This window comes from Drosophila willistoni (genome assembly GCF_018902025.1).
Source record: "Drosophila willistoni isolate 14030-0811.24 chromosome 2L unlocalized genomic scaffold, UCI_dwil_1.1 Seg168, whole genome shotgun sequence".
Taxonomy (NCBI): Eukaryota; Metazoa; Arthropoda; class Insecta; order Diptera; family Drosophilidae; genus Drosophila; species Drosophila willistoni.
The window spans coordinates 4,061,142-4,085,274 of NW_025814047.1; the positions used below are offsets into that span (position 1 = coordinate 4,061,142).

The window sequence follows — 24,133 nt, forward strand, 5'->3', positions numbered from 1 at the left end:
ATTCAAAACCAACAAAATATAAAATTTTTAGAAGGCAAATAAATCAAAGAATATTAAAGTGTTTCCAGGCGTTAAACTATTTAACATGAAAAATAACCACAAAAAAATCTAATAACTTTTGTCAGACATAACTGTTTTCTGAGTTATGAGCCATAAGTTTTAAAAAATAATTCAATAATGAAGTTTTTAAATAAAAAAGCAAATAGGCGGGCTAAATATGACAAGGTAAAGATTAGAAATAATTGGTATTGCATAATTTGGATCATTTATGAATGACTGTTATGGCGTAACGTAGATTTATGAAGATTGAGTAATAATTTAAAATTTGAGGCTTATGCACTTTATTAAATTGTTTAAAGCCGATGATTTGCGTACCTATGTACATATGTATGTACTTCTAGGAAAAATAAAAAATAAAGTATAGAACGTTGAAATAAAACTATAATAGATCCGCCTTATTATGTTATATTATATTATAGATCCTTATAAATTATATAAAGATCATTATGATTTTCAATTTAATTTATTACAGAGTAAAAGAATTCATGAAATTTAATTATGGCATAGCATTTAATAATTCTATTTCAGAATGATTTAAAAGTTAAATCATAAGGCCCCTTTTTTTATACGTTTACTTTTAAGCTAATATAATATTGAAAACCTTATAAAATCAGACAAGCAAACGGCATTGCCCAAAGTTGTTGAATTGTGTTTCCTGTAGGAATTTTTGTTTATTGGGTAGGGTGCCGTAGTCTCCCTGTGAATAAGGAGCTATCGAATTGCGCGAGGAGGTTTGCTGTGAGCTATCGAAATGGAGCTATCAGCTGTTGACAAGTCAATGGGTAAAGTTTCTTAACTTCCGTATTTAATGTAATGTTTGTAATTTTAAGAAATTACATTGTAGGATATAGTCTTTTTTTTCTCAAATGGAATTTGTAAAAATCTTTACGAAAAATTGTAAACTCGAATGGAAACAAAAAAGTATGTACATATATGTATGTATATACATAAATATATATGACAAGGCTTTTCTGATCATAAGAAAAAGTAACATTTCTTGTTACGAATTTATTTTATTTAGTTTGAAAAACTTCGAAACATATATTTTGCTACATATTTTGTATCTCTAGGAATTTAAAAAATGTGAAGCCTTAAATTATGCTAAAAATAATTATATTTTTAGCTTTTTCAGGCTCTGATGAGCTGGTAACACTGAATTGGCAATCCGAAACAGTTGGCAGCACTTTTTGGGGAATTCTTTCTTTTTTCGTTTCGGCGTCGTTGCGGTGTGCTTAACGCTGGTTTTGTCTGGACCGTTTTTTATTTGTGAAGGTAAGGCTATAAAACAAATTTTTATATACGACGAATCGAATGAATTGCACATATACATCAAAATGTCTTTGATCGCAAAGTATGTACAGAGAAAAAGATAATTGTCTTACCGATGAATTTGGGCTTTGGGCAAACACGTGTTTTGTGAGAAAGTGTGGGAATTTTGCACATACGCATATGTATAACATATGTACATATACATATATGTATGTATGTATGTACATCTGTGTAGTACATAATACCAGAATGGCGTATTACTTTATTAAATGTAGTTCTACCCCACCCATGTGCTTAGGAAAATTATTGAATGAAAAAACATGTATTTTCAGGAATCAACTGCATTTACTGAATAGAAAATGGACGCTTCAACAGAAGGAAGTCTTGAGACTGAGTCCAACAATACTGAAGTTGATGATGACAAATCCAATTCTGATTGTCAATCGATGTAAGTAGTCATTGCAAATTTTATAACTCGCATTGGAATTAATAGAGTTCATGTTGGGAAAGGCCCGGTTACATGAGTTCCGTGCTGCGGCGACAGTATTTGCAAGAGATGGTCAAGGCACTGCCAGCGCCGGTTCAAAACAGATTGGTTGCTTTGAAAAATTTGCAATTGGAACATTTGGAAATTGAAGCTGAATTCTATGAAGAGGTCTATAAGTTGGAGAAAAAGTACCAGCTGAAATATCAACCCTTGTTTGATAAGCGCACTGAAATTGTCAAAGGTACCGTAGACCCACCCAAGGAGGAACCCAAGTGGAAAGAACCCGAAGATGCTGCCATGGAAGGCGAGGTTGATCAATTCAGTGATGCACTTAAAGAAGTCAAAGCTATACCTCAAGATGCCAAGGGTATTCCTGGGTTCTGGCTAACAGTGTTCCGTAATACTGCAATTTTGTCCGAAATGATCCAGACGCATGACGAGCCTGCTCTGCGCAAACTTTTGGATATAGTTGTTAAATATGATGACGATGTGAGTAGTTAAAAAGTTTATGAATAATTATATTATCATTATTACTTATTATCGATCTGTTTTACAGCATTCATATACCCTTGAGTTCCATTTCGATAAGAACGAATACTTCTCGAATACAGTTCTTTCCAAACAATACTTCTTAAAGTCAACCGTCGATCCAGAGGATCCATTCGCATTTGAGGGTCCCGAAATTTACAAGTGCACGGTATGATAAATAATTCGAATTTCAGTTTCAACAGCAGTTTCTCATATTAATTACTTCATTTAGGGATGCACAATCAACTGGGAGAAGAAAATGAATTTGACTGTGAAGACCATTCGGAAGAAGCAGAAGCATAAGGAGCGCGGCGCCGTCCGTACCATTGTCAAACAGGTTCCAACAGACTCTTTCTTCAATTTCTTTAACCCTCCAGCAGCTCCAACTGGAAAGGAAGAAATTGATGACGACTCCAATCAGGTATGAAAAGATACAATTTCTTATTAAGTCTGGTCGTTTACCTTTCGGTTTTTATTTTTGTATATATAGATCTTGGCAACAGATTTCGAAATTGGGCACTTTTTGCGTGCCAGAGTTATTCCAAAAGCAGTGCTTTATTATACCGGTGACATTGTCGATGATGAGGATGACGAGGACGAAGAGGAGGACTACGATGAGAATGAAGATGACGAATATGATTCTGATGAGGCACCAAAGGCCCAAAAGAAAGCCCAAAATAAGAAACAGTCGCCTAATGATTGTCCAAACCAGTAGATACTATACACAGATATTATGTACAACATACACATAATTCAAATATAATTTGAAATATATTTTTGGTGAATTAACAATTTCAAGAAAAATAAAATCAATTATGGGATGTCTCCCAAATTAAAAACATCACAATCTTCTTTACAAATTGTATTTGAAATGTTTCAGAAGGGTGAATTTGAAAACTTTATGGACTAATTTTATGAATTGTTTTTCTTTTTATATATTCTCTGAATAGTCTTCTCTAGATAGAGAATAGTCGTTGAAAATGTGACGAAAAAATTGCAAAAAGATCGCCAAAAATTCAAATGTTATATTGTTGCTTTCTTTAAATATATCTATAATCTATGCATCTACTTAAAATTATAAATTTTGTTGTTTTTTTTTTTAATTAAATAATTGTAATTGATTCGAGTTCATTATATACTGACTATCAAAAGAAAGCTTTGTTTCAAAGGTTCACTGAATTTAAGGTACCACAACGGAATCTTAGAAGAAAACTTCATCTAATCCGTTATTAAATTCAAAATATTATCGATTTCATTTCCGATATATCGATGAAAAAAGAATGACCAAAAAATCACAACTTTCTCCTAAGCATTTTTATAACTGTATTGTATACGCGTCGTATGCGTTGTTTTTAAGTTTAGTTAGTTAGATCTTTTTAAAAGATTCAAAACTATGGAATATTTTAGAGTTCAACTAATGGTTTATTTAGGATTTATTGCCATTTCATTAGTTTTTGTTAGTTTTGAAGTCGATGCAAAACTAAATTTAAGGCATAAGCTGTTAAGACAGTCACCCACTAAGAACGAAAGTCTAGGTATGGCTTAGATTACAGATTGTTTTAACTAAATGTTTTATTTAAACTTTTTCATCTTTAGTCTATCAACAGGAAACTAAAAATAACGTCTTTAAATCTATGAAAATATTGTTCTACAAGTGAGTGATATTATTTTTATTTTCAATCTTTAAAACATATATTAACAAGGTGTTTCACTTTTTTTAAGAAATAATACAAAAACTTTAGAGTCAAGCGCTTCTATTGATGCAAATATAGTTGCCAATTCTGGTTGCTCCCCATCTGAAAAGTTTGCCATTGTTTTGCATGGATGGATTCAAAGCTGTAATGATGATTGGTCTCTTGCCCTTATTGACCGTAAGTAAGCTCTTTTCTTGTTATGAATTTCTGGCCATTGTCTGTAGTCGTCATATTAGGTCTCAGCTATTATAGAGGAGGTTGTGTTATTTGCATTGACTACAGTGTCATTGCCAGCTCATCTTATATGAGGTAAGCCCTTGTCAAATTGGTTTAATTTTATCACTATAAATACAATATTTTGTAATTTTCAGATTGTATAGCAACTTTGAGCGCATTACTACATCAATTGTGTCGATTATCCTTTCCCTCATCAAGTACGGCTTTGATCCTGGACAAGCCTATATGTTTGGCTTTAGTTTTGGTGGACAATTGGCATCCGCTGTGGGACGCTCGTTGAGACCGCAATACGTGCTTCAAAATATAGATAGTAAGAACTTTCCATAGATATTTGCTTGATACATGAAACTAATCGTTTGAAAACTATTTAGCATGTGATATGGCTGGACCAGGATTTGATCCAATTACTATAGATCATTCAAAAGCTGGCAAGCATGTTCAATGTTTTCATTCGAGCCGCGATAAAGGAACATTCATACACGCTTGTCACAGAAATATAATGCTAGGCAATTGCGGACTTAGTCAACCATCAGTGGCAAGTCAACTTCATCTTGGCAGTCATGGTCTTTGTGTTGATATCTACATTAACTCTTTTGATTATCCCTTCTATGCTGTGCAACCTCCTGCTGAATGCACTTATTTTGGAACTGCAGCGAAAATTCCATCAAATTACACGGTGGGCTATGATGAAAACTTCAACAAGTAAGCTGCATAATTTACTTGGAGTGGAATAAAATATTAAATATATACTCTAATTTCAGCCAAGTACTTGGAAAAATATTTGTGCCAACTAGCATACACTATCCCTATAATCTATCTAAAAAAGAGGTGGCATTAATGTCAAGAGATAAACAATAAAACCTTAAATAAGTTACTTGGAGGAGCTGTGCGAATTAAATGAGCGGCTGTGTACAAAGTTTCTTGGAATTGAACTCTAGTTTACATTAGCAGTCTTAAATTTATTGAGAACTGTAAGTATCTTTTGCTTTTCTGTAAACTATAAAATATATATATATATATAGCCAATTACGACTTTTAATATAAACAAACACAACAAAATCAATTATCTATTTAATGTATAAGCGAATTGTATTTATTTTTATTTTAAAAATTAGTTGCTAATAACAAGGATATTATATTTCCTTTTATTTTTAATTGCATCAATAATTATTTTCTTTTTTTGTTTTTGCATGAAATTAAGTTGTTTGTACTCCGTTTTAAAATTCAATTTGAGCATTTCTCATTGTCCTCAAAGTCCAAGGTGTTCAGTACATTGACATCAAGCTCTGTGTCTGCATACTCCAAAATATTAAAGTCATCGCCAATTTCGGATGTCAATGATTTTAATAGATCATCATCATCGCCCTCACCAAGACCACCCAATATGTCGCCGAAACCAACATTCTCCAGTTCAACTGCAGATGATGAAATGCCTTCCTGTGACTCGGACATTTTTAGATCCGGATGATTTTTTACATCCTGCTCCAAGGTCCTGCCTTCTAGTAGTTGTGATTTTCCACTAGTACTTAACATTGGATTATTTTGTATCAATGCTGGATTCGCCATTAGACCGCCAAGCCTTAAAACATCATTTTGCATAAAAAGTTCGGAATTGTTGCCCATTAACATTGGCTCAGAGTTGGTTTTCTGCAATAGGTTTCTCAGCTTTTTGTCACCAATTGGCTCTGTGCCATATACTGAGTTTAGTTCGAGACGATTGTCACTAGTGCTGACCACTTTGATGGATGTGCTAGATGCTGCCTTGACCATCATATTGTCGTTTATCAGTGGCGAAACATGCGTGGCTTGCGGTGTAGTTGGTGTTGTAGCCACCGGACCCACGTAGCACATTGTATTGTCGTATTGAATAGGATCTGAAAATAAAAATGCATTAATTATATTGTTATTTTTTGACTTTTCGATTCTACTTACTACTGTAGCTGACAAACATATTCGACTGTTCCTGTTTCAGTTTACCACTTGGATGCTGCTGTTTCCATGTACGCGATAAATCCTGCTCCTGCTTTGGTGGTGCTTTCTGCGGTACGGTGATTTTGCTCTGCTCTCGCCTCTGTCGTAAAGCAGATCGATTATCTTTTGCCTTCTGTAGGAACGGTGCCTTCTTTTCGTTGCAAAGTGATCGCCATCTCTTTAGAATCTGCTTGCAACGATCATTCCAGTTGGGAAATAATTCCTTAAGATTAGCATGCTCCGTATTGGCATAAAGAACAGCCGATATAGTTGCCATCAAGCCAAGATCTGCAAAAAAAACCTTATAAATAGTTGCCTTAACTAAATGGACAAGTTAACCGATATTTACCCTCATCTTTACGCATTTTCTCGGCAGTTTTTTGAGTTCCCGCATTAAGTCCTTCTGGTGCAATATCATTTGGTTTCGAGACCTCTTCAACTCTTTTAATCTCACCCTGCATATAGACTTGCCCTTGACCAATCATTGTTGGTATATTCTGTCTATTCTGTTGTATTAAAGTATCCGGTGGCTGCTGCTGCTGCTGGTAATGAAGCTGATGCTGTGGAGAATTAGTCGTGATATTCGCCGGCATGTACAAGTGACCATGAAACTTTTGTTCAGGTGGTCCAACCTGTTGAGTGACACTATAATTTTCAATTTTCACAACCGGTGCATCCCTAAAAGAAACAGTTTTTCAATAAAATAAGCAATCTAAATACCCTATAACATACCCCAATGGTTTTTCCATATTATCAGAAGATGGTAGAAATTTAACTGATGTGTTTGTTCCATCCACTTCAGACATATTTTGTGGAGCCTATAAAATAATAAATTATAATTGATCCATGTATGTATAAATAACATAAATATACCATTGCTTCCATAGTGTGCCTGATTGGAGCAGGAGTTGGTGGTATCTCTCCTGGGTTAGTAGAATCTGCAAAAGAAAAACAAATAAAATAAAATCAAAAATGTACAATTAAATTTGAAAATTTACCAAATAGGTTAGTTGGTGTTGATGCCTGAGTGACCATCGAATGGCTGACAACTGAATATTGCTCAGCAAAGGCTGGTGGTTTAGTATCCGGAATAGTCTTTTCTTGTTTGACTTTCTTTAACGTCTTGGCGGGACTCTTAATGGCCGGCAATGTCTCAGTTTCGGGTGTCTTGGTATCGGGTCGGGTAAAATACATTTTCATTGATGTGTCTATTTCATCCGATGACTCTGATTCATATTGGACAGTTTCTCCCGACTCTAGTAGAGGCTTGCCAAAGAATGCCTCCTGCAGGTAAGCTGGATAGGCTTCAATTAGTTTATTTTTCTGTTTTTTACGAATTATTTTCTTCTTCTTGTCCATGCCAACACCAGAATTTATAGGATCAACAGTGGTCTCCTCATTATCTTTTTTGACAGCCCGATTGCGTACAGAAAATCCACCGATGCCCAATTTTTGTAAATTCCGTTGTCGCTTTTTTCGCAAAATGTGAACACCCTCGTCGTTTGTTGATATGGAAAAGCCTTCCGGTAATGTCGCCTCAGTACCATCCCAAATCATTCCGTCCTTGTATTTGTCATTCGGTACTTCATCCGGAGTTGTGGTATCTAGCTGACCATCTTTGCCCATGGGTTGACGCATTTTTCGCTTCCGTTTTATCTCGGTAGATAGTGATTTGATCATGTTCAATCCGTTTTCGCTAAGGCACACGCCATCAATCCAGTGAATAGCCTCAGGACTTTCGTTTATTTCACTTGATAGCATAACATTCCTATCCAAGCCACTTGCTCCAGCCTTGCCGCCATCGATAACCGATCCTGTGGAGGACATCTGTGTCTGTAGTTTGTGACCCGTCGCCGGTTTGATATCCTCATTGCCTGCTATATTGGTATCTGATGTTGCCGCCGACAACTGTGGCTTCGCATTGCTACGACATTTCAGGCACTTATATATATTTTTGTCATAGTAATCAATGGTGAGTTGAGCATTAACAGAGTCACAAAGAAAATGGGACCATTGTTCACATTTTTCACACTGAATTATCATCTCACCGTTCGCATAGGGATTGGTGCAAACCGAGCAAGCTGTTTGACTGGCACAAGGTGGACATTCCGACATATTGGAGTCAACGTTATCAGATTTCTCTGTGGGATTGCGACCGCATTTCTGACACATTGTACAAAACGAGCATTTCCAAGTGCCCTGGGGCACTGTCTCGAGTGGGGGATTCACACAATAAATGTGATACGATATATCACACTCATCGCACAGGAGTAAGCGCGCTTCGTCATTCTTTTTGCCACAACCCTCGCACACGGTGCAGTCCAAGCAGCGCCATCCCTTTTGCAGTATTCCCTTTGACGGCTTTACACTGGCACAGTATGGATGGTAGCATTGTCCGCATTGGGCACACGTGATCATCACAGCATCACTTTCAATGCCCAAGGAACCGCACATCACGCATATATCCTGAGCCAATATGAATTTGTCACGCGCTGAGCAAAGCAACATTTTCTTATCGCTCCCAAAATCGGGATCAACATTTCGATTGACATAACGATCGGATGAGTTACTTGCCAAAACCATTTGGCGTCCTTTCCCCCGTGTGCTACGTTTCTTGCTTATTTGGGACATTACTCCCATTCGCTGTAGCATGAATTTTGTCCCCTTGCCCCGGAGATTCGAGAAACAGACTTTCTTCTTAGCTCCAGGCGGTTGTTTGTGGTTTTCTTCACTTATTACATCGTTGGTTGTAGGTCTTCCCTCTAATGGATCCATTTCAATGTCTTTCACCATTAGTTGAGTATCCGATGTTTGGCTTTCGGATAAGGCCATGTCTATCGTCTCAGTTAATTGCGATTGTGGCGGTCTTGTGGAATTAGTTTTACAATTTGGACAAACATAATCATAGTCTGGATTCTGTTCTTTTTTCTTGTGATATGCCATCAAGTCGGCTTCCTCGTCACAGGTACTATGCACAAACCTAAAAAATGATTACTTAATTTAGAGAAACATTCAAAAAGGATTCGTGTGACAATTCTCACTTGTGGCACCAGCTGCATTTGACCATTTCCTTATGGGAGGCAGCTCTGTATGCCTTTTGGCAAATGGGGCATGAGAATCCTTTGTTACGCTGCTGATAACAGGAGTCACAAATTGTGTAATGACTATGCCATCGAGAGGAGCTGCCACCACCCGGTGTTCTTGATCCACAGTCTGTACAAACGCGACATCGCTGCAAAAATTGCGTTTAAATTATTAATTGACTTGATAATAACCTTTTGTGTGCAACATACATTACATTTCCAGCCATATTTTGGAATTGATGATATGACTGGTCTCAGACATGAGGCGTGGTAAATTTTTTGGCATTGTTCACACTTGACGAATTTAATGTCATTTGAATCTTGTTGTCTGCAAATTTGACATTTTGTACAGCGGGCGCAACACCAACCGGAACGTGTATCTAAAGGAATAAATCAGATTATACTTTGTTCAAACTTATATTGGGTATAGTGGCACCGTGTATACCTGGCAAATTGGCCAAGCCAATGCAAGTTGAATGGAAATGGTCTCCACATGAACTGCACATAATCAATTTGGATAAGTCGCCCAATGAGGAGCATGACAAGCATTCCACATTATTATCACTGCCTAAAAAACAAAAGATAAGATTGAAATTTTTGTCCTCCAGGAGATAATCACTACTCACATATAAGAGGCACTTGACTCAAATGTTCTGTACAAAACACTGTAAAGCTTTCCAAGATTAGCAGGCAACCGGCGGCTGCAGCACACGGATAATGGTGCACTGTGCGACAATTCATCTTGCAATTAATGGATGCTCCATATTGACTGCAGAAAACACATTTCTGTTCCAAGACTTCACCCATAAGTGTTAGAAACTGATTAACATCCGTTTCGGTTATTTGGGTTTTGCGCAGTGACCACATCAAACACATTCTGTGAACATATACAAAACCGTCCTCGTGAAAAGCGGACGGATGAACAATCTCGGAATGCCCAATTTTGTCCAATTCATAGTTGCATTCTCCTGTGCTAACACTGGTTGGTTGTTGCCTAGTCCCATAATTGAACTTGCGTTCTTCATTATTTTCCCTATCTGGATGCTTGAAATCACTTTTCACTGTCAATTGAACGATTACGCCCTGTCCCAAGGCACTTTTCTCGCCAAGATTGCATAGGCAGCAAACCTTTCCCGGGAACTTTTCGGTGAAATAAGGCAGATCATCGTTAATGTTGCTGCATGCTATTATCGTTTTATCCTCCGGGTTGGTGTTCATTCTGTTCCAATTTCGTTAAATTTGTTTTTATTACGGGAACAAGAATTCCTCCAAGCCGCCCTCGCAGGTAGAGTTGTAAAATCATCGATAGACAAAACAAATTTGAACTGGGAGTGGTGACACTGGCCAATTGGGCTAAAAATTTTTTGAGAAGGGTACTCTTGCCAAGTAAATGGAAACAAGAATCATCGATTATTCCTAACCAGACAAACTACCATCTCTACTTACGTGTTGCAGCTAGTCGCAAAGACCATAGAACAAAATCAATAAAAAATACTTAATAAAATAATAAATAAATGAATTAATAAATTAAAATTAACGAAATAAAAAATATCAATGTCATACAGACCCCGAGGCACACTCGCGCGGGTCATCCATGCCAAGTTTCACAATGATAATTCCCTAGAAAACATTGACACAAGAAATGTAAGTACCTACATGTAATTGTGCAAATAAGTATTATCATAATATACGAATATATTTCAGTGGTATGCATTGGAACATGAACTACCCAAATATCAGTCGAGATTTGTGGCTCTTGAACAGGATTCGACAACTGTTAAATGGTTGGAACAAGCAAAAATATTGTCAACAAACATATGGTTGCATTTATGGCACGCTTTGGCCAGGTCAATTCTTCAATTCTTTATGACGCAAACTGACATTAATGGCTTTCTGAAACGTGGATCAATGTTTATTCTATCCGAAGAACAATTTTACAAGTTACTTGTAGCTGGCGGATTCTCCACAGCAACCATGTCGGATACGGTAATTGAATCGCTCAATAGTTGAATTATATGTATATATTTTTATTTTCAATTCAGATTACCTTATTGGACATTGGTGCCGGTGATGGTGAAATTTCATTACGTGTTGCCAATACCGTAGCAGAGTTCTCAGGAAACGCTGTTCTCAAGGTATTCGCAACCGAAGCTAGTTGGACAATGCGGGATAGACTGAAAAAACTTAACTTTAATGTAATACCCGAAATTAATGGCCTTCAAGATATGGATTTAGTTCTATGTCTAAATGTACTTGATCGATGCTTCGATTCATTCCAATTATTGGAGGATATACATCGGGCATTGGCGCCAAATGGCCGAGCTGTTGTAGCTTTAGTACTTCCATATATGCATTACGTTGAGACAAATACATCGCATTTGCCTTTACGACCACTTTTGGAAGATCGAGGAAATGGACATCAGTTGTCATTTGAAGAGGAAGCGACAATGTTTATGGATATACTGGAGAATTGCGGTTTTCGTGTTGAGTCCTGGACAAAGGCTCCGTATTTGTGCGAAGGAGATTTACATCAGTCATTCTATTGGTTAATTGACCTCATTGTTGTGCTTTCCAAAAAACCCTTATAGTTTAACTGCATACGTACAATACTATATACTTAATTATTCCTCGGCCAAACATATAAAGAGGCGTGCAAAGACCCAATTGTTGGGGCATTTATTTATACTATTTGTTTTTAAATTTAAGAAAATGGCCAAAATATTTCAAATAAATGAATTTTTTCGCTTTAAGTAAATAATTAAATGCTTTTATATTGCCAGAGGTAATGGCTAAAGGTAATAATTTTTTCTAATAAATGGAGCAGTGAAATAAACAAACATATTTGTCTTGAATTATCTGATAACAAGCTTCTGATAACAAAAATTTAAAGTAGCCATAAACGATAGTCGGAACTAGTTCGTTTGGAACTATTTCAAGCATCTCAGTTAGTTCATTATCGTTTTGGGTCAGACTTCTCTGAAATTTGGTTTGTTTTTAATTGTGTGTTTTTTCGAATTTAAACAAAATGTCAGAAAGTACGTCTGAGGAGAAAAAAAAACCGATTCCGGTAGAGAAACCCCGATCCAAAAATAAAGCACACAATGAAATCAAAGTATACTTAAAGCATCCAACAAAATAAAAATATATTTATGGCAAATTTTTTTCCTCAGATTGTTGTGCGGCACTTGCCGCCAACGATGACGGAAAAGGAATTCTTAGACCATGTGGATCCATTGCCAGAGATAGATTCGTACTATTACTGTCCAGCCGACTGGACACTGGGTCAAGAAGCCTCATGTCGCGCCTACATCAATATGTCAACAAAGAACATCGAAGAAGTTTTGCAATTTCGAGATCGGTTTGATGGTTATGTATTTCTGGATGCCAAGGGCGATGAATATGTGGCTATTGTGGAGTATGCTCCATTCCAATGCTTTGCCAAGAACAAGGCACGCAGTCACGACAATAAGGTAGACACCATCGAGAGTGAGCCACATTTTCAGGAATTCGTTCAGAAGTTTATCGAGGACAAGGAAGAGGCCAGCCGCCTGGGAGATGTTAAAATTGATATTGCGTATGACGATACCGATGATGAGGTCCAGTCAACACCCCTGCTTCAATATTTGGCCAATAAGAAGGAGAAGCGACGCGAGGATAAACGCAAGCAGCGGGAGGAACAGAAGCAGCAACGTCTATTGGATCAATCCAAAAATAACAATTCAAAAGATGCCAACAATAAAAACAAAAAATCATCAAACGCAAAGAAAGATCCTCAACAACAGCAACAACAACAACAACAGGGTCAAAATCAAAACGAGCCAAACAAATCTGTCCGCTCTCAACGGCGTACAGAACGTGATCAGCGTCGAAGGGAGGAGCATGAGCAGAAAAAATTAATGCGGGATCGGGAACAGCGTGACAAGAAAAAAGGCGACAAACCGGCAAAGCAACAAAGAAAACCAAAAGGTCAGCAGAAAACCGATACCGACATCACCATTTTGAAGAAAGACACTAAACTGGCACAGGATGCTGCAACAAATGCAGATGGTACTACCTTTCCCGACATTACAGTTTGGTCTGGCGATAATGTTAAGGCTAACGATCAGAAAGTTCCTGTAGATGTAGATCCTAAGAAGGAAGAAACAAAAAAACCAGCCACAAGAAATTCCGATTCAGGCAAATCAGCTAAACAACGTTCTTTAGAAGATCGTCGAATAAGAAACAAGGTAAATACCATTTAATAATATACTGACTCTAGGTCAGCTAATCCTGCTCAAAGCGAATTAATTTATATTTTTTCTTTTAAGGATCGTCCATCGATTGCCATATACCAGCCAAAGGCTAGAATGCGCCTTGGGTCGGATGAGAATTCACAGAGTGCTGCCAAATTGGAGGGTTGTGCTTCGGAGGGTGAAGCTTCACTGGTCGAGGAAAAGTCATACAAGAAGAAAAGGCGTTCGGGTAAACGCAATCGATCAAAGCCCAGCGAAGCAAAAGATCAACCCGAAACGAATAATGTGCGACGCGTGTCCAAATCGTCTGAGAGCAGTAATAATAGTGCAAATTCATTAGGTGTTGTAAATCCAACAAAATAATAATTGAATAAAGTGAATGTATAAATTTTTCTTTATTAAATAAATCCATTGTGTATGTTGCTTTTGGATCAGTAGAACTCACTCTCCATATCCATTTGGGTGCATATTTTTTGATTGTTTTTAACCTGATCCTGTGACTGGTACATATTGGCCACCTGTTGAGCATCTGTGGCATTCTCGCTGCTCTTATCATCGCGTATACGTATGAATCGAGGGAATCGCAAGGATATGCCACGTTCATTGTCGACAATGCCAATGGCAGCACGATGAATCGGACTAAGCGAAAGATCAGCACATTTTACCTCCCACACCTGGACTGGTTCAAACCATGCATCCGGTTCAAGACTGGAATCGTATCTGTAATAAGATTTGGGACCACTAATGACAGATTTTCCCAACGATTCCGAATGGACTTTTAAGTCTTCATCTGTGAAACCTGCAAATACGAAAAAAGTATTTATAAGATGCCAATTTCTAGTGTAAAATGGATCGCAACTCGTACCTGTTCCAATTTTGCAGATACTTTGATATTCCTCATTCTCAGCATCGTAGCAAGCAAGCAAAAAGCCGCCAAAAGTACCAGTTCGACGTCCTTTGCCTCTATAGCCACCCAATACTACAAGATCCAATGAGTCGCCCACATTGGAAAGATAATCTTTCTTTAGTTTTAACCAATTTCTTGATCTTTTGGCAATTTCATATGTCGCCTCTTCATCCAAAGTCTTCACCATGAGTCCTTCACAATTGCCTTTGACTGACTCCTCCAGAAACTGTTGCACCTCATCCATGTCATTTGTGTTCAAAGCAGTGGCGAATTTCCATTCACCCTCGACCTCCTGGAAATGCTCCAACAGAAGCTTTCGACGCTCGGACAACGGCTTCGTCACCAGGGCCATGCCGTTGATATAAAGTAAATCAAATATATATACACAGACTTGAACCTTTATCTCGTCGATATCCACATTCTTTCTCTTTCTTGTGCTAAGCACTTGAAAAGGTAAAATCTGTTTTCTTTCCACATCCCAGGCAACAATTTCACTATCAATAATATAGGTTTCCACCGGCTTTTTGATAAAGTTTTTACTTCTGGCAATCAAATCTGGATATTTTGCCGTATTATTCTCGGAATTGCGTGAGAAAATGCTAATCTCTCCCTGCTCATTGCAATGAATCTGTGCTCGTTCACCATCGTATTTCCACTCGCAAGTAATGTGCATTCCACCAAAACGTTCCAAAACTTCATGAACACCCTTCGTTGGTTGCGCCAACATCGGCCTTAGTGGCATTCCTGGGTGCATGGGACAACGGGTGCTAAGCTCCTTTATGTCGTACTTTAAAATTGCAGGAATGATGATATCATAGTTTGGGCATTGACTGAAAGCACAAAAATTCCAAAGATTATGATAAAGAACGTTCCAATCATCACATAAACTTACCAATAAGTGGTTTTCAGCAACAATGTTGTCTCAGCTATTTCATCTTTGTACACATCGCCAACTTTGTTGAGTTTGCATTCTTCGTGGTGGTTCTTTTTAACCAGAGCAAGTGCTAGAGCTGTTAGAAGACTCTGCTCTGCAATGCCTATGCGCAACTTGCCAATTAGCGAACGAATAAAAAAGCGAGCCTCCGATAGGCGACAGGCAACGAATACATCATAGACAAGAGTCATTTTGGACTGGCCCGATATCTTCGCAACCTCCTTGAGCTTTTGGAATACACCACGTAGATTCAGAGGTGCTGGTCTGAACATCATACGCTGGGAAACTCGAGATTGTTCAGCCACTATGCCCAGATCGCCGGTCAAGTGGGTCTGAGATTTAATGTGTGCCAAATTGCGACCAGTCGCTTTGCATATGGCCTTCATTAATGTGGTATCTGCTACGCCCAGTTCAAGACCTTCATAGGCGGGAGCCAATTGGTTAATACTAAGGTAAACGCTGGGCAAGAGATCCTCCGGGCTGACCAACATTACGGAACAGAAAAAGTTGCTAAGGGTATCGATCATCTTTAGGCGCCCCTTAGTTTCTTCTATAACCTGAAATGTCCGAGCTAAGGCCAAATACGGTGTCCTAAGGAAGAGCAAATTGACATTTGTAAGTTTTTGTATTTCCGGCTTTAATGGCAAAACTTACACTCCTTTGGCTTTCCAGTAGGCATGTTTTAGCGGATGATAGGTTTCCATTGAGGGGTCATAATTTTCTTCCTCCTCCTGGCTAACTGGTGCTGCGGAGTTCAACTGCATTGGTGTCACCTTTTTTGCAGCAGGAGATTTCGGTTCTGTTTTTGGCTGAACTTTCGTCTCGTCTTGGCTGGTTTCCATCTTGATATTCTCAGTGTCCTCTTCATCTTCGCTTTTAATTTTTGGCTTCTTTGCTTCCGGTGGAGACTCTTCTTTCGTAATTATTCTATTATAATCAAAAAGAAAAAATTCACTAAATAGAAAATAAAAGCAAACAAATGTCCTACTTGGGTGCAGACTTTTCTTTCTTTGGTGTCACCGGCACTTCAGCGCCTTCGGTTTTTGGCTTAAAAAACGATCTGAAAGAAAATATAACATTATACTAATATTTTGCGTTATTTTACTTGATTTTTTATTACGTTATCGACTTCTGCATGTTTATTGTTTATGCGAAAATAAAGAATTGTTCTGCAATTCGCGCCAATTTGATGTGTAGTGTGACCGTATTTTATGGGAATAGAGCAACACTTTCCAACACTGTGAATTAACATATGCAATGCGCACAACAGCACTGCATTTTATGTGCGTAAAGTTAGCCACACTGTTAATGCCGAGTTATCCACAACCCTCTGTTAACCCACTGTTAAGTTTTTTGCATTTTTGATTTTCAATTTTTCAGCTATTTAGTAACTATTTTAAATGAAATAAAGTTTAATATGCTAAAAAATATATCAATCTATTGTTTTTATTCACTTTTGGAGGATTTTGAGCATTCTATATATTTACAATTTGTCCATGAAAATGGGCATTTTACGTATTCGTTCAGCACAGCTCCAAAGGCACAGCTCAATGACAATGAAATGCCAGAATTTTCCCCAATTATTCATTATAATCCCCAAGAAATTTCAATGAAAACGTGTGAACGGTTTTCGAGAAAATTGCATTTTTGTTGACCACCCATGTTTTTCCCCATACAAAATATGCCAGAAATATGCGCCGACTTTGGCGGGAATGCACACTTTTCCAAGAACACAGCTCAATGGACATTGAATGCCAGAATGATCAGTGGACTTTCAGGAATATGTGCATAGAATTTTATTCAGAATGTGTGAAAGGTTTTCAAGAAATATGTAAAAATATATGGGTACCTCAATGAAATAAATATTTTTTGTGCAAAGCCAATTCGCCTCAATTTTCTTCTTCTTCCCCTTTTTATATCCCCATACAAAATATGTCAAAAATTGCGCCGACTTTGGCGAGAATGCACACTTTTCCAAGAACACAGCTCAATGGACATTGAATGCCAGAATGATCAATGGACTTTAAGGAATATGTGCATAGAATTTTATTGGGAATGTGTGAAAGGTTTTCGAGAAATATGCATAAATATATAGGCGCCTCGAAGAAATAAATTTCGCTTCAGCAATGGCAATTCGCCGCTCTGTTTTCATGCTCGCGGCTCATTTGAGACTCGCGGCTCATTTTGAGACTCGCGGCTCATTTTGAGACTCGCGGCTCATTTTGAGACTCGTGGCTCATTTTGAGACTCGCGGCTCAATTTGATATTCGCCGCTCAGCTCTCTTCTTCTTCCCCCTTATTATATCCCCATACAAAATATGCCAGAAATATGCGCCGACTTTGGCGAGAATGCACACTTTTCCAAGAACACAGCTCAATGGACATTGAATGCCAGAATGATCAATGGACTTTCAGAAATATGTGCATAGAATTTTATTCAGAACGTGTGAAAGGTTTTCGAGAAATATGCATAAATGTAAGGGTTCCACGAAAATAAAAATTTCGCTTCAGCAATGGCAATTCGCCGCTCGATTTTGATGCGAGCGACTCAATTTGATATTCGCCGCTCAGCTCTCTTCTTCTTCCCCCTTATTATATCCCCATACAAAATATGCCAGAAATATGCGCCGACTTTGGCGAGAATGCACACTTTTCCAAGAACACAGCTCAATGGACATTGAATGCCAGAATGATCAATGGACTTTCAGAAATATGTGCATAGAATTTTATTCAGAACGTGTGAAAGGTTTTCGAGAAATATGCATAAATGTAAGGGTATATATTTGTTCAGCAAAGGCAGGTTGCCGTTCAGTTTTGAATTTCGCCTTTCCATATGGTGGAATAGGGGGTATCAGGCACATATGGTGCCGATGAAATATTGGGTTTTGCACTGTGGTACACGTGTGGTAATAAAAACATTTTGATGTTTTCTTAGTAATTATATTAGATATATATATGTAGGCTTTCCTTAAAAATATGAATAAACTTAATGAAATATGTCATTTTTAAATTTGTCTTTCTCATTTAAAGGAGAATTGTAGTGATGACATACATACATGTATGTTCGTGGAACTGCAAACAAATTTGCTGTAAACAAATAAGACTTGAACCATTGTAGCATTCTGGTAGTTTATTCTCGTTGTTTATTTAAATTATTAACAAAATAAATTCATTCGCACTACTACAAAAAGAAAAAACAACTTTCTTAATTACGAGAAAGAAATTAGAAGCATAGAAAGAAATTTTGAATAATAAAAAAAAAACTCTCCTCCGCTAGGATTCGAACCTCTACCTATTTTATATATGCATATGAAAAAGATGCACGTAAAAATAAAAATTATAAAACCTCCACTAGGATTCGAACCCGTATGTATTTTATATATAAGTGTCATATACATGCTCCCCATATACTTTTTTTGGCTTAATTTTAATTTTTTATTTTGTAAATTTATAAATATATATGTATTGATACTGACACTATTTGATTTTTGTCATATCCTTTAAAATAAACATAAGAAAAAAAAAAAAATAGACAAAAAAAAAAACCCACGTGCGGGTTCCAAACCTAAACCGGGTAAAAAAAATTCCGAAAAAAAATTTCAGCCCGATAGCTCTTAAGACGGGTGAGTCAAACGCATTCGCACAGACGGACGGACGGACGGACAGACGGTTATGGCTATATCAACTCAGCTTCTCATGGTGATCAAGAATATATATACTTTATGGGGTCGGAAACGTCTCCTTCTGTGCGTTACAAACATCTGACCAATTTTATAATACCCTCTGCAAGGGTATAAAAAGTATATGGGGAGCATGTATATGATACGTATATATAAAATACATACGGGTTCGAATCCTAGTGGAGGTTTTATAATTTTAATTTGTAACTTGCATCTTTTTCATATGCATATATAAAATAGGTAGAGGTTCGAATCCTAGCGGAGGAGAGTTTTTTTTTTATTATTCAAAATTTCTTTCTATGCTTCTAATTTCTTTCTCGTAATTAAGAAAGTTGTTTTTTCTTTTTTGTAGTAGTGCGAATGAATTTATTTTGTTAATAATTTAAATAAACAACGAGAATAAACTACCAGAATGCTACAATGGTTCAAGTCTTATTTGTTTACAGCAAATTTGTTTGCAGTTCCACGAACATACATGTATGTATGTCATCACTACAATTCTCCTTTAAATGAGAAAGACAAATTTAAAAATGACATATTTCATTAAGTTTATTCATATTTTTAAGGAAAGCCTACATATATATATCTAATATAATTACTAAGAAAACATCAAAATGTTTTTATTACCACACGTGTACCACAGTGCAAAACCCAATATTTCATCGGCACCATATGTGCCTGATACCCCCTATTCCACCATATGGAAAGGCGAAATTCAAAACTGAACGGCAACCTGCCTTTGCTGAACAAATATATACCCTTACATTTATGCATATTTCTCGAAAACCTTTCACACGTTCTGAATAAAATTCTATGCACATATTTCTGAAAGTCCATTGATCATTCTGGCATTCAATGTCCATTGAGCTGTGTTCTTGGAAAAGTGTGCATTCTCGCCAAAGTCGGCGCATATTTCTGGCATATTTTGTATGGGGATATAATAAGGGGGAAGAAGAAGAGAGCTGAGCGGCGAATATCAAATTGAGTCGCTCGCATCAAAATCGAGCGGCGAATTGCCATTGCTGAAGCGAAATTTTTATTTTCGTGGAACCCTTACATTTATGCATATTTCTCGAAAACCTTTCACACGTTCTGAATAAAATTCTATGCACATATTTCTGAAAGTCCATTGATCATTCTGGCATTCAATGTCCATTGAGCTGTGTTCTTGGAAAAGTGTGCATTCTCGCCAAAGTCGGCGCATATTTCTGGCATATTTTGTATGGGGATATAATAAGGGGGAAGAAGAAGAGAGCTGAGCGGCGAATATCAAATTGAGCCGCGAGTCTCAAAATGAGCCACGAGTCTCAAAATGAGCCGCGAGTCTCAAAATGAGCCGCGAGTCTCAAAATGAGCCGCGAGTCTCAAATGAGCCGCGAGCATGAAAACAGAGCGGCGAATTGCCATTGCTGAAGCGAAATTTATTTCTTCGAGGCGCCTATATATTTATGCATATTTCTCGAAAACCTTTCACACATTCCCAATAAAATTCTATGCACATATTCCTTAAAGTCCATTGATCATTCTGGCATTCAATGTCCATTGAGCTGTGTTCTTGGAAAAGTGTGCATTCTCGCCAAAGTCGGCGCAATTTTTGACATATTTTGTATGGGGATATAAAAAGGGGAAGAAGAAGAAAATTGAGGCGAATTGGCTTTGCACAAAAAATATTTATTTCATTGAGGTACCCATATATTTTTACATATTTCTTGAAAACCTTTCACACATTCTGAATAAAATTCTATGCACATATTCCTGAAAGTCCACTGATCATTCTGGCATTCAATGTCCATTGAGCTGTGTTCTTGGAAAAGTGTGCATTCCCGCCAAAGTCGGCGCATATTTCTGGCATATTTTGTATGGGGAAAAACATGGGTGGTCAACAAAAATGCAATTTTCTCGAAAACCGTTCACACGTTTTCATTGAAATTTCTTGGGGATTATAATGAATAATTGGGGAAAATTCTGGCATTTCATTGTCATTGAGCTGTGCCTTTGGAGCTGTGCTGAACGAATACGTAAAATGCCCATTTTCATGGACAAATTGTAAATATATAGAATGCTCAAAATCCTCCAAAAGTGAATAAAAACAATAGATTGATATATTTTTTAGCATATTAAACTTTATTTCATTTAAAATAGTTACTAAATAGCTGAAAAATTGAAAATCAAAAATGCAAAAAACTTAACAGTGGGTTAACAGAGGGTTGTGGATAACTCGGCATTAACAGTGTGGCTAACTTTACGCACATCTGCATTTTTGCAAACAACATTAGTTAACAGCATCATTTGGGAGCACTGTTTGTTTAACAGGGACACAAAAAAGGAAAAAAAAAAATTAAAAAGAGAAATACTTAAATTATTTGCAAAACGATTATAATATGGCGGACGAAAGTATAACTCGTATGAACTTGTCGGCTATTAAGAAGATCGATCCCTACGCTAAAGAGATTGTTGACTCGTCATCGCATGTTGCCTTCTACACCTTCAACTCAGAGCAGAATGAATGGGAGAAAACTGACGTAGAGGGCGCATTTTTTATTTACCATCGCAATGCCGAGCCGTACCACAGCATATTCATCAACAATCGCCTAAATACAACTTCGTTTGTGGAGCCAATTACAGGAAGCCTTGAATTACAGTCGCAGCCCCCGTTCCTTTTGTATCGCAACGAGCGGTCCCGGATCCGCGGATTCTGGTTCTACAACAGTGAAGAGTGCGACCGCATCAGCAACCTGGTAAACGGTTTACTTGTGAACAAGGAGAGCAACGGACACGCGCAGGGTCCACTTGTTATGCCCAAGTTTGCTGATCCCAAGCCAGGCACTGCAAGCATATTTAATATGCTCAGCAAAGCCCAGAAAGAGTACAATGCACAATTAAATAATAACAATAACAAGCCCAAGACAGCGCAGAACGAAAACGCAACTCCTGGCAATGTTCTGAAATTCTTTGAATCCGCAAAGCAGGCAACAGCGGAGTCGCTATTTCATCGAGTACAACCATTGTCCGTTGACCAGTTGGAGAAACAGCAACGCACTGTGACCCCAAATGAGGGAGGATCAGTTCAATCCTCCTCCACACGTGATTCCGACTTTGTCCGTGCTTCCGAGTGCCAGCTATCGCCGTTTCAAAAGGTCGTCACAAGTCCCGGTCAAACTTTGTCGCTGCTCAGTGAGCTGAATATTGGAAAACCCTTTGCCGAGGCGAATGAATCAACGTCAGCCTTAATAACGAGCGAAGAGGAGCCTGGTCAGTGCCTTAGAAGATTATTGGTAGGGGACAGAGAAAAATCGGAAGCAAAGCCGGCTCTAATGCCACCTACCATGTTTGACGCACCCAATGCCAAGCCGGAAGTGTTGCCCCAGCAGCAGCAGCAGCAGCCGCCTTTAAATTCAACACAGTTTGTCCAGGCGTTCACTTATCTCATACAAAACGATAAGGATTTTGCTAACAAGTTGCATAAAGCCTATCTCAATGGCTGTTCCAATTCGCTAATTGACGCAAATGCAACATATCAATAAAATAAATTCTATTTTTTATCCCAAAACCTAAACAGTATCATTGAATTTTTCTTTTTTCGAACTACATTATTTAAAGGACTTTTTCTCTTCAAGATCATTCTATAAACAAGAGCGTTTGACTTTCCGCTGTGGGACAGTGATTTATTATTATGTCAAACTATTTGTCACCAAAAGAAAAAGATTTTAAATCCAGCAGATAAGAATTTTTGAAAGAGATTTTATGTTAGATTTGAAGGGATCAGCATCAAACATTTTTATTAGGGATCATCATTACTTTACTTTGCAATTCGTTTTATAAATTTGTAGAGAAGATTTCTGATTTTTTGAAACTTTCCTCTCAGTCTGCAGAGATCTTGGGATATAAACATCTCTATATAAGCCAAAATTTTGATAAGTAAAATTAACAAAGGGATTAACTTACCTCTTTGGCCAAAGAGTGCAACCAATGAAATAAATAATCTCCGTAGAATAGACGAAGAGTCCCTCCACCTGTCTGCCAGAATGAGAAAATAATGTATATACATACTTCAGGGATATGTTATATAGCTTTGATAATATTGATCTTTCGAAAACAGTGGCTCTTATTAAAATATGTATGATCACTGAAAAGTTGGTTCAATGTTTGTTCATTTATCAAAATTATGGAGATAAGCAAACAATAAATTCAAAAATACATAATAATTTTAAAAACCCTGAACTTTGCAAATTTGTTATTTAGCCAAATTTCAACTGATTTGCAAAAGTGATATCTCATTTAACTGGTTTCAATTTTGAATTGAAATGGAATTCACGTTAATAATCAACTTATTATTTCCTAGTCGAAAAAATGAAATGAACAGCAAAGTATACCAATAAACCATAGTTTTATTCATTTAGTCAATTTTTGAAGTATTTGAAAAATTCATAACTTTATATATTTCAGTTGGTAAAATGTGTTTCAATCTGCATTAAAGAACACTGCATTGAGAACTAAATCTTTTAACAACTTTCGCAAAAAATTGAGATGTATACATCATCATTTAAAAAAAAAAAAATCGGATTGAAACCAATTGTTTTAAATATATGTTTAATGTTATTTTAAAAATGTGCTTAATTGCGATTTCTTTGATATACATATAACTTTTAGAAATCGGCTAGCAATTATTGAAAATGCAGTGAAAAAGAGAGTAGCGTAATCAAAAAATTTTGCAAATTATAAAAAAAACTTTACAAATCTTTTTTGATTGATTTTCATTCATGCACTAATTTCAGATGGGAAAATAATTTTCTAATTTGCATTATGACCCCAACAGGTAATATTTTTGGTTTTTTTTTGGTTTGATTGTCACAGGCCCCGCAATGGCGTAATCCGACACTGACTTGGGATATTTTTATACTTCCTTTCGAAATTGTAATATTTGTCAGTTTAGTACACTTATAAGGATGTGTGCCAAATTTAATTAACTTGAGCCTCAAGTCTTGAGGCAAGTATCATTTGGGTACGATGCGAACAATAGGCCAGAAAAAACTTTTGTTTCTTGATGATCC

The 24,133-nt window shown here is 37.1% G+C and overlaps 7 protein-coding genes across 8 annotated transcripts; 5 read left to right on the forward strand and 2 right to left on the reverse strand.

Moving 5' to 3' along the window:
• The first annotated feature begins 1,247 nt into the window (after positions 1–1,247).
• Positions 1,248–3,188, forward strand: LOC6640937 (nucleosome assembly protein 1-like 1). The gene is made up of 6 exons (XM_002063754.4): positions 1,248–1,332; positions 1,662–1,777; positions 1,840–2,305; positions 2,373–2,513; positions 2,577–2,765; positions 2,835–3,188. The coding sequence occupies exons 2-6, from the start codon at positions 1,689–1,691 to the stop codon at positions 3,057–3,059; spliced, it is 1,110 nt and encodes a 369-aa protein (XP_002063790.1). The 5' UTR covers positions 1,248–1,332; positions 1,662–1,688; the 3' UTR covers positions 3,060–3,188.
• Positions 3,189–3,727: 539 nt separating this feature from the next.
• LOC6640938 (pancreatic lipase-related protein 2) lies at positions 3,728–5,175 on the forward strand. Its single transcript, XM_002063755.3, has 7 exons — positions 3,728–3,879; positions 3,941–3,998; positions 4,067–4,215; positions 4,275–4,347; positions 4,410–4,585; positions 4,647–4,977; positions 5,037–5,175. The coding sequence occupies exons 1-7, from the start codon at positions 3,738–3,740 to the stop codon at positions 5,131–5,133; spliced, it is 1,026 nt and encodes a 341-aa protein (XP_002063791.3). The 5' UTR covers positions 3,728–3,737; the 3' UTR covers positions 5,134–5,175.
• Positions 5,176–5,369: 194 nt separating this feature from the next.
• Positions 5,370–10,628, reverse strand: LOC6640939 (histone-lysine N-methyltransferase 2C). Its single transcript, XM_023175130.2, has 10 exons — positions 9,956–10,628; positions 9,775–9,897; positions 9,540–9,709; positions 9,288–9,478; positions 7,245–9,226; positions 7,120–7,184; positions 6,979–7,064; positions 6,596–6,924; positions 6,208–6,534; positions 5,370–6,149 (listed from the first exon to the last, which is right to left on the reverse strand). Exons 1-10 carry the CDS (start codon positions 10,545–10,547, stop codon positions 5,500–5,502), a joined length of 4,515 nt encoding a protein of 1,504 aa, XP_023030898.1. The 5' UTR covers positions 10,548–10,628; the 3' UTR covers positions 5,370–5,499.
• Positions 10,629–10,758: 130 nt separating this feature from the next.
• LOC6641011 (protein-L-histidine N-pros-methyltransferase) lies at positions 10,759–12,056 on the forward strand. Its single transcript, XM_002063757.4, has 3 exons — positions 10,759–10,973; positions 11,034–11,315; positions 11,372–12,056. The coding sequence occupies exons 1-3, from the start codon at positions 10,884–10,886 to the stop codon at positions 11,915–11,917; spliced, it is 918 nt and encodes a 305-aa protein (XP_002063793.1). The 5' UTR covers positions 10,759–10,883; the 3' UTR covers positions 11,918–12,056.
• Positions 12,057–12,337: 281 nt separating this feature from the next.
• Positions 12,338–14,001, forward strand: LOC6641012 (regulator of nonsense transcripts 3B). The gene is made up of 3 exons (XM_002063758.4): positions 12,338–12,441; positions 12,500–13,555; positions 13,637–14,001. Exons 1-3 carry the CDS (start codon positions 12,355–12,357, stop codon positions 13,922–13,924), a joined length of 1,431 nt encoding a protein of 476 aa, XP_002063794.2. The 5' UTR covers positions 12,338–12,354; the 3' UTR covers positions 13,925–14,001.
• On the reverse strand, positions 13,938–16,601 carry LOC6641013 (DNA ligase 1). Of its 2 annotated transcripts, none has more exons than XM_047009779.1 (6): positions 16,523–16,601; positions 16,403–16,462; positions 16,057–16,329; positions 15,361–15,993; positions 14,427–15,298; positions 13,938–14,360 (listed from the first exon to the last, which is right to left on the reverse strand). In XM_047009779.1, exons 1-6 carry the CDS (start codon positions 16,537–16,539, stop codon positions 13,993–13,995), a joined length of 2,223 nt encoding a protein of 740 aa, XP_046865735.1. In that variant the 5' UTR covers positions 16,540–16,601; the 3' UTR covers positions 13,938–13,992. The 2 variants fall into 2 exon arrangements, with proteins under 2 accessions (XP_046865735.1, XP_002063795.1); XM_002063759.3 differs by having other exon boundaries at positions 16,391–16,462.
• Positions 16,602–21,361: 4,760 nt separating this feature from the next.
• On the forward strand, positions 21,362–22,638 carry LOC6641014 (mRNA-decapping enzyme 1B). The gene has a single exon (XM_002063760.4). The coding sequence runs from the start codon at positions 21,464–21,466 to the stop codon at positions 22,604–22,606; it is 1,143 nt and encodes a 380-aa protein (XP_002063796.1). The 5' UTR covers positions 21,362–21,463; the 3' UTR covers positions 22,607–22,638.
• Positions 22,639–24,133: the final 1,495 nt, after the last annotated feature.